We start from the raw sequence: 10,122 nt of genomic DNA, 5'->3' as shown, positions 1-10,122 counted from the left end.
GTGATCGGTGTCAGCTCACCTTGCTCTTGTGGATGTGCTGATGTTGGTACTCGCTGTCGAACTCCGGCTCGCTGAAGTAGCTCTGATCCTCCCAGTGCGGCGGCAGGCCTGATCCTCCGCTGGGTATTCCCAGAGGTCCTGGCATCCCGGTCACGCCGTCCGAGCTCTCGAACAGTCTCAACACGCTGCGATCCCGTATGTCCCGCAGATGAGATCTGAAATTGAAACCGACCATCGGGATTGGTAACGGAGACTCCAACCGGAATTCTTATATATTTACTGGAGGGCTTCGCGGACCTCCCCGGATTACCGATAAGGAACTCTAATCTGGGGAATGCACGAGTTCCCTCTAGGATTCAAGTGAATTATTCTTATCCCGCTCTTGCTTCTCCTGTTCCACTATCTGGTCAGCAATTATCCGTTCTCCGGATTAGGGGAGGGGTAGTCCGGGGAGGTAGCGATATTAGAATGTCGCTAAGGATAGTTACCTGAGGTCCTCAAGCTCGTAGAACATGTCCTTGTTGCTATCGTGTATGTAAACCTTGACATGAGGACTGTCTAGGTATTCCATGGTGAGTTGTTTCGGAAAGCTTCTGACAAATAGCGCCTTGACCGTGTCTATGCTCGTGATTTCGTTCGGCAGGAGCGCCCGCTTCGTCTCATTTCTATACTGCAGGAACACTAGACCTAAGGAATCGTCCACAGAAACGCATCGTGTCGTCAGGTATGTCCAACAAGGGGATCGAGCAGCGTGGCAGCAACAAGACGATCCTAATTCTAGTGCGGTTGAGGTGTTACCTAATGGTCGCTCCAAAGTCTTGCTGGGGGTCCGTACGACGGGGAGGCTGCTTCTCTGTTTGCCACCCCGTCTAAATCCGGTGCTAGATGTCTCCACCTCGGACATGATGCCCGGGTCGTCATCGAACAACATCGCCGAATTCGGAGGTGGGAACCCGCGCGGTAGAGGCGACTGAAAATACAAAACCGAACGAGTTAATCGACTATTCTCTCCGTCGTTCACATCGGCTGGAAAGTTTTCGTCCTCGGAAAGTCAATATTCCGAGTACGAGTTTTCTAGCCGCGTTACTGTTTAAATCGCACCGGTGCCTCTCTACAAGCACCTGAACCGGACCCTCCGTGGACAAGTAGCGAAGCACGAGACTCGAATGAGTTAGAAACCAAGTATTCTTCGTGTTACGGTTTAAAGAACGTCCACGGACAAGTATCGAGGCACCGGCGTCGTCCGAATGAAATGAAAATGACGGCCACATCGAGACGTACGAAAGACAGTGCCATGCATCGGACACACGTCGAACGAGAACGAAAAAAAAAAAAGAAAAGGTGGAGTGTCCTTTACCTTTCTCTGGCGAGACTTGGTCCCCATCTGTATTGCGGCGGCGGGTACACGGAAACACACACACAAGTAAACCAGTTAGATAAATATATATATGTATGTATATGCATGGAGCAGAAAAAAAAGAGGGTGGGAATTTCGGTAAGCTGGCCGTTAGAAGGGGGCGTGGCGTTCGATCCGGCATCGTCGGCTGGCCTCGTGTCCGCTCGGCCGGTCGACTCGAGTCGTTGGGTCCGAGAGTCCTGGAAAGAATCTCTGGAGCCTGAATCCTTCTCTCGCGAGATAGATCGACATCCGACGAGCCTGTGGACCGCGTCACCGGCGACCAGGCGTGGCCTGGATCGTCACGTGCTCACTCTCGACACAGGGTGGGGGGGAAAAGTCACGAGCAGAATAAAAAAAATATCTGTGGAGGGGGGACAGATCGAGCAGGAGGGCGTGTCGGTGTACATTGAGTTGAAATTGTCGCACATGAAACGTTCTCCTTCGAATCATTTTTTCCAACTTGTACCACATTTTTCGTTTCGAGAAACTTTTTTTCCATTTCATGTGCGACAATGGCTGTAAAATGAAAATATGGAAAAAAAGAGGCAAATATGGAACACAAGGGCTGACGTGTCCTCGGCGCGGGAGGCTCGCGGCTGTCGTCGACGGTCGCCCAGTACCGCCCCGCCCCGCCCACCGCCGTGCAAACAGCCCCACCCATCTCCGTGGATAACGAGCTATCTCGCGGAACCTCCGAAATAGTTCGACCGTTCCCAAATATTTGCCGCCGTGCTCGCGAGTGAAATATGTACCGTGGCCCCCTCCGGACACTGTTTGAACAGAATTACTCCGGGAACGATTATTCAAATAATACATTAACCCAGTTCGTCGAAGAAGTGAGAGAGGGAGAGAGAGAGCAATGTCGGATCAGAACGAGCGGAGCAAACCTAGGTCGTTCCTTTCGCCTGGGGAGAAATAGTTCCTTGACGGGCTGTACTTTTGATAAGGAACTGTGTCGTACACTGAGTAAACTGGTCGAGTTTATCAAAATTTTAACGACTATCCAGGGACTAATTTGGCACCCGGTCCTAAAAAGTCCTGGAATTTTGTCGGGATGGGTACTAACTGAAACTGCACGATTTAGGTCTAATTTTGCTAACAATCTCGAGTTTAAAATTGCTCCTAATCCTAATTTTTCTAGCCGCAGGCTAATTGGAACCTCCTTCGGTATCGATTAGGTCGTGAAGGAGTTCAATTGGTTCAATAGGGCCCGGAGAGGATCTCCCGATTTCAACTAACCAGATCGCAATTAAAACCCATTGATTCGGTCGGTCGTTACTAATTAGGGTACCGACCAGGTCCTAACTGGTTTTGTTCATGATCCTTTCATCGTGATCCGAGCACGGGGATAATAACGCGTTGGAGAGAAGATCAGGTAGAAGAGCTAGATGAAAGGAAGCCTCGAGTAGGCGAGTAACCGTGAACACGGCGGCGTTGTAGGTGGACACGCGGCTTAATTAACCTCTTCCCTTTCTCAACGACCGGTTCTTGACCTCGGAACACGTCCGTTAAAGCCGCTCGCCGACGCCGACGCGGTCGCCGGATGCTAAGATCACCGCACGCGATCCGCTAATTTGTATTACCGTCGCGAGCGCGCGCGCGACCGCGTTGGCGATGGACTCGCTCCCCCTGTAACGAGATTTACGGTTGGTTTTCCCCGATCGGTCGACTCCATCTTCGGCTATTTTCTTTCGCCGTAAGATTCTCCCACGAGTTCCCACCGGACATTCCGTCGCGAACCCGTTCCACGTTTTCCAAGCAGCCGCCCCTGCGGTTCCCTGCGGTGCCCTGCGGTTCCGCGAACACGCCGGGGACCAGATAAAAAGGGGGCGGGGGGAGTGGGAGGTAAATCCACCTGGAAGAACGCAAAGCCTCGTCTCGATGATTCTGGGTCACGTTAAAATAGATGTTGCGGTCATCCCGTGCACAGTTACCCGACGGTGACCGCGGCGCACACCGACCCGCCGACATCCGCGATCGATTGGAAATCACGTTTCCAATCACCGGGGTTCGATCACCGCGAAATAACAACGGCGACTCCGGAGTTCGGTGGTTCTTTCCATTCGAATCTCCCGCCGCATATTCCGCCCGATTCACTTTTTTTCCGCGATCGAAGCTTACATTATCTCCGTAATTCTGCGGTAAAACGAAGGAAACCGTTTCCGGAACGATCGAGACTCGGCCGCGGGTAAAATGCGAGTGAAAACCATTCTCAATGGGGATAGTAATCCTGTGGGGGTGCGGGGGCACGGTCCATGTGGTTGCGATGTAAGTCGACAAAGAAATGAAACAGATTAGAGATAGACAGAAAAATAGAAGAGAAGAGAATGATGTATTTACATGTTGCGGGAGCAAAGATTCACCTCGAGATCCATGGTGGTGTGTCTTGTGGGCGGCGTGCCGTACTGGCCGTGTGGCGGCGGCAGATGATGGGGATGAAGGGGGTGCAGCTGCTGGGCCGCGTTGAACTGCTGATGATGCAGGGAGGGCTGGTGATCGCCGCCGAGGGTGTGCCTCCTCGGCTCGTCCCTCGACCGGCCTCCGGACCCGCTTCTACCACCCCCGCCGACGCTCCCCCCGCCTCCACCAACCCCCAATACACTTCCTCCTCCCCCGCCCCCTCCGCTGCCCACGTTGACGCCACCGCCACCACCGCCTCTTCTACCAGTCGGTATCTCGTTCGAGCCTGCCTCACCCTCCCCCCTGCCGGACCCACCTGCAAAACAAATGGAAATGCATCTTCAGTCTCGGTTCTTCACCCTCGAACGCACAACGATTATGCCGGGTATCCGCCAACGCGATATTAACGAGGGAGGTTCGGGAAATCAATCGTTACGGAGTCTCGTTAACGGGAACGGGCAATTTACAGTTTGTGCTCTAGCATAGGCTGCGTCTCCACTTGTGCGACTTTAACGGGAGCAAACGGTACAGTGACTGAATCATGTCTAGGAGTATGTTTTATGCTGTATATCCACTTGGGTGAGAATGATGAGGACGGATCTGGGTCAGGTATATTTTTAGTATTAATTTGTATTTTCTATTGTGAGCGTGTCTCGAAGATGGCAGACTGGGGAGTACGTTTTAAGCTGCATCTCCACTCAAGTGCCATTAACGAGAGTATACTCTATGTATACTACTATCCGATCATAGTATTGATGTATTTTCAATAAGGAATTCTGTCAACCATCCCCACAACATTTTTCTATAGTTAGTATTATTATTGTATTTTCTATTGTGAGCGTGTCTCGAAGATGGCAGAGTAAGCAGTACGTTTTATGCTGCATCTCCACTCAAGTGCCATTAACGAGAATATACTCCATACTACTATCCGAGCATAGTATTGGTGAATTTTCAATAAGGAATTCTGTCAACCATCCCCACAACATTTTTCTATAGTTAGTATTATTATTGTATTTTCTATCCGAGCATAGTTGTATTTTCAGTAAGGAATTTCTGTCAACCCACAACATTTTCCTAACGAATTGATACCTGTTCCTTTCCACGCGGCCTATCCGCTCGAATTAAAACCTAAAACAAGAGTAACAGGATTGCGTAATCGACAGCAGGCTCCTCCGATGAAATAATCAGATAAAGGATTCAACGATGCAGGAATCCCATTTCGCTGAAAAGAGGATCGCGGTGTATGCAGCGTCCGAATACTAGGCTCGCCGATGCACAAGCCGAGCACAGCCACCGGGATACGATGATCCTCCACTCGGATGGATTTCTGATAATTAAGACCCGAAGCAGTCCAGTGCCTTCTCTCTCTCTCTCTCTGTGTTTCTTTCCCTCTCAGTCTCCCTCTCTCCCCGGTGCATCGACCCATTTGCCGGTAACTCGGCCGAGAATAACGGGTTCGTGGAAAACGCCGGAAATAGTTTCGAGTGCGGCACGTGTGCCAGCCCCCTGTCCCGCGATTTACTCGATACATTTCCACGTACCGGAAGCGGAGGATGCCTTTGGCGAGCCGAGCTCACGGTGCTTACAAAACAGCCCACCATAAGCATTCACCATCACCCCGGTTTGTCAGCCTTACGTAACCTCGAAGGTAAACTACGGTAAAGCCTCTGATCTTGTCCATGTTACACATTTCAAAGATATAATGCTCCTAATTTCGTCAATGTTACAAGCAAATATTCTAGGACAATTTCATTCCAGTTTTAACAATTTTCTCGAGAATTTCGAACCCCCACCCTTAATAATTTTCGAGGGGGCAATTCGTCTCGGGTAGAACCGAGACATTGTACAATGATTTGCATCGAGGATCGGGAACTGTGCGGAATGCAAGGTCCGTGACCCATTATCGAGGCAAACCAGCGCTTCGTGGATGCACGCGCGCCGTACACGATTCGGCTGGCACGCGACTCGTGCGTGGAAGCTGCGATTAATCGGACCGACGACGGACGCTCGCGGGAGACGAAAGTAGGTCGGGCGCGGCCCCGTCGTCGGCCGTCGACGTCGACCGTCCAATTAATGACGAGCCTCGGATTCCGGCGCGCGTACGAGCCGGACAGCACCGCGAGCCGAGGCTTATTGACGATCAGCGTCTCCTGTAATTGGCGTCCGTGGCCCCGCGTGTCTCGATCCGCCTCGCGATCAAGAATGCGTGCCCCCTGGAGCCCGCGGAGACTTTCCTGCCCGAAAATCTGGGCAACTATGTCCGAAGAATGTTCAAAGATTTTGTAAAATCTGCGAGTAGAAGCTTTCAGATCTCCGCTAGGATCTCCGATCTAATATATCGAAGGCAGCGTCGGGTACCGCAATCGGCTCTGGGATCGATCAATAACCCCGTTTGATCGACAAGCGAAATTGAAACGTCGCCCGTCGAGTTATCTCGCTAGTCCCGCGAAGACAGGGTCCATTACTGGAAGACACTCCCGAAGGCGTATCGAAATTCGTTAAAAGCACCGAGAAGATTCGACAACTGCGAGAGGGAGAGGTAGGGAGAGCGGCGACCCTGTTCGAAACTTAATTTCCCCAGCCCGGAAAACTGTCTCCGCTGGATGGGCTGTGACGTCGCCTGTCATCGCGGCTTTCGCCGGTCGACGCCTTGGGGCTCTATTTCTTGTTTGGGGGCGTTGGTCCCGCGCGCTGGTTCAACGGTCCAGGATGTCACCGTGCCAAGAATCACTGGCAAAAGTCGAGTTTCTGATCGGTTGAATGGCCAGCTGAACAAACGCGGAGATCGTCGAGGCTTCTCGCCGCGAAGGCGATTCTCGCCAGACTCGATGCAGAACTGTCGGATGACGGAGTCTTCGGTGAATGCGGCACTTGAGATACTTGCGAGGGATTTAGCACCGACGGTAGACCCGGTCCTGGTCTCGAGTTTGACCCCGGTGGTCTTGAACTTTCGAGAACTGAGCCGGCCCGATCGCGAACAGTTCGCAACGGTTTCAACTCCGAGACAGAAGACCCACACAGAGGATTGCTAAGCCTAAAATTGATAGTGATCCTCTTGGACAGTCTGCGGAGCGCAGCTGAGGCAATTTGGGATTGCAAAGACGGGTACCATCCTCTAACCACGATTACAAGTTGTATTTCGTAGCAATCAGAATTTGGGCTTAGCTGCGAGTGATTGCATCCCCTTAATTGATAAGTGCCTACCTTGGATATTCCCTAGCTCACAAAAACGATCACCAAAGCGTCCACCTTGACCCACAAAGATGACAATGACACTTCCAGGTCTAGATCAAGGAATCTGACCTCCCATGAACCCTGAGCTAACGACGACAAGCAAGTCTTGTACACTGATGATCAACTCCAGAAGAGAATAAAATTGTTTTGCGGTTCCAGCTGCATTTTCCGAACGTTGTAACTTCAACGTTATCGCGTTGAAGTATCGGTACCTGGTTATCGTAATCCTCGGGATAATCTCGATTAGCCTGGTCTGAGTCACGCTGTAAAAAAGAGGTTACACACACGGGTTCACGACCGGCACTCACGGTTGGAACTCGAAGCGTCGCGCGCGACGATGCGACCGACACTGGCGAGACCGCGCCGCGAGATCTCGAACGCGTTTATTTTCAGAATAGCGCCGAGAAGCGAGGGACTCGCGAGAGAGACTGACTAACCGACTGACTGGCTCCCTTCTGCCCTGCCCGGCCGACCAGAAATCTAATCTCGCCGCGAGATACCCGATAATTCCTGATAAGACTCCGCCGACGCGGCCCGGATCGATCCCTTCGATTGGACCCGCTTCCCGAAGCAACAATCGACTCCTTTCTACACAGATCTAACCGGAAAGCTCCTTACAATTCTTTATCCCTCCACGTCCGAGTGCGACGGAATTTAAACCAATTTTTTTAAAACTGATACAGGTACATTCCTCGCTGAAAACTATACCATTTTGTCCTTTACAGTATTTCTCTAGCTCCAGTAGTTCCGGAGATACAGCCGTTTTTGAGTGATTTTTGAAAAGACGCGGCCAATTTTGGATCATTTTTGCTCCGCTCGCAAATGGCCGATTGAAAATCGGAAAAATACCTGTTGTGTGGTTTTGTGTGAACTGCGCGATGAAGGAGTTTGATTGTAATTGGATGGTTTTTCGATGAGGTGTGGTTTGCAAGGTGTAGATTACAGCCACCCAGTAGACGAGAGCAATTCGGCGTGCCATTAAAGATTTTCTGGAAATTGGGCCACGCCGGCTTCCCCACCGAAATAACGAGGCCGTTCGCGCAACACGGTCGACCCGACGATCCCGACGAAAATAATCGCGGCCCGATATCGACGACGGTTCATCGCACCCGCCTCGGCGGGACGGGACGGGGTGTCCTAACGCGAAAACCAGCTCGGTTAATTCCACTGGCCCGTGAAAATGGATGACGTGGAACGCGAGAAATTCCTAGCGAAAAAAGAAAGAGAGCGTGGGAACAGCGACGATCACCCTGTCGTGAATGAAGCCGGAGACTGTATCAAGGTTAGGCTTGAAACCCCACCCCCGCGCTGTCATTTAAATAGCTACACATTTTTTGTGGGTCGAGCAAATTATTTTTGAACGTTCACGCGTGTGCTCGCCCGAAGTAAAAAATTTTCTTCGCGATCGCTCTGCACGGCAGCAAAGAAATCGCCTTTTTTTCATGACGATTATATTCGTCGTGGACGTTCACGCGTGTGCTCGTCCGAAGTAAAAAAGTTTTCTTCGCGATCGCTCTGCACGGCAGCAAAGAAATCGCCTTTTTTCATGACGATTATATTCGTCGTGGACATTCACGCGTGTGCTCGTCCGAAGTAAAAAATTTTCTTCGCGATCGCTCTGCACGGCAGCAAAGAAATCGCCTTTTTTTCATGACGATTATATTCGTCGTGGACGTTCACGCGTGTGCTCGTCCGAAGTAAAAAATTTTCTTCGCAATCGCTCTGCACGGCAGCAAAGAAATCGCCTTTTTTCATGACGATTATATTCGTCGTGGACGTTCACGCGTGTGATTGTCCAAAGTAAAAAATTTTCTTCGCGATCGCTCTGCATGGCAGCAAAGAAATCGCCTTTTTTTCATGACGATTATATTCGTCGTGGACATTCACGCGTGTGCTCGTCCGAAGTAAAAAATTTTCTTCGCGATCGCTCTGCACGGAGGAAAAGAAATCGCTTTTTTTCATGACGATTATATTCGTCGTGGACATTCACGCGTGTGCTCGTCCGAAGTAAAAAATTTTCTTCGCGATCGCTCTAATTGACAGCAAAGAAATTGCCTTTCTTCCACGACGAATATACTCGTCATGAAAAAAATTGTTTCCCTCTCACGACGAGTAGAGTCGTCGGGAAGGGTTGAAAAATATGCGTGAACATAACGGTGACACAGTTAGCAAATGAACGTGAGACACGACTTGCGCTAGAATGCAGTGGCTAATTTCTATTGCGAATATTTTTCCCCGTGCGTACTCGTGTTAAGTAACGCGGAGAAAGTTCCACTTCTGTATAAATGTTTAACCTGGTTAGCGGCTCGTCAGCGAACGCATTGTAGCTGCATAAAATCCGCAGTCTAATTGCGATATAAACAGGCGTCTGAATCCCATTGTTGGATAGGTGCATTCACCGTACCTCCCATAATCCCCCCATCGAATCGAGTATAGCGTGAGTGGTATACGCCTGCGTGTAGAACGTGCTTTCTTGCTGAATGTATGCGTGCGGCTGGCTCTGAATCGAGCGCGTGCCGCCAGGAAAAAATCTATATCGAAGCCTACCGGGGCACGTGCACGTGCGTGCGCGCTTCTACGTTATTATTTAGCGACGGTGTGCGCGTCCACGTGTCGCCAAATCTCCACGCGACGTCGACGACAAACCTCCCGACGAGTTAACTCGTCGGGGACATGAAACCTGCTAGTATTAAACCGATACTCGAATCGAAATGTCTGACGAGACTTCATGGATAGATGGAGCATCCTGAATTGTATGGAGAATTATTTTTGTTGGAGAGACATGACGAATTAACTCGTCACTGAAATTACAGCTGTTAATATTAAAACAAAATATTCAAGTTGAATGCTTTGCAGAGACTTCACACAGGTGTGGACTCCGTGGAGAATAATTTTTGTTGATTGGGGATGACGAGTTAACTCGTCACTGAAATTAAAGCTGTTAATATTAAAACAAAATATTCAAGTTGAATGCTTTGCAGAGACTTCACACAGGTGTGGACTCCATGGAGAATAATTTGTGTTGATTGGGGATGACGAGTTAACTCGTCACTAATATTAGAAGCATTAACATTGAATCTGCACTCACT

The 10,122-nt window shown here is 50.3% G+C and overlaps 1 protein-coding gene across 18 annotated transcripts in view; it reads right to left on the bottom strand.

The window, feature by feature from the left end:
* Nucleotides 1-10,122, bottom strand: part of LOC143218716 (uncharacterized) — a 116,619-nt gene that overhangs the window by 50,091 nt on the left and 56,406 nt on the right. For 17 of the 18 annotated variants that reach the window (XR_013011149.1, XM_076444103.1, XM_076444104.1 and 14 more), the window contains 5 exons: nucleotides 3,763-4,115; nucleotides 1,358-1,384; nucleotides 799-970; nucleotides 489-687; nucleotides 20-215 (listed from right to left, as the gene is read on the bottom strand). Coding sequence is in view for 17 of the 18 variants with exons in the window: in XM_076444103.1 (XP_076300218.1) it covers nucleotides 20-215; nucleotides 489-687; nucleotides 799-970; nucleotides 1,358-1,384; nucleotides 3,763-4,115 (947 nt within the window). In the remaining variant the exon portion in view is untranslated. The remainder of the gene's footprint in view (nucleotides 1-19; nucleotides 216-488; nucleotides 688-798; nucleotides 971-1,357; nucleotides 1,385-3,762; nucleotides 4,116-10,122) is intronic. The other variant, XM_076444091.1, reaches the window with a different exon arrangement.

This window comes from Lasioglossum baleicum, chromosome 20 (assembly GCF_051020765.1).
Source record: "Lasioglossum baleicum chromosome 20, iyLasBale1, whole genome shotgun sequence".
Classification (NCBI taxonomy): Eukaryota; Metazoa; Arthropoda; class Insecta; order Hymenoptera; family Halictidae; genus Lasioglossum; species Lasioglossum baleicum.
This window is presented reverse-complemented; position numbering and strand designations above follow the sequence as displayed.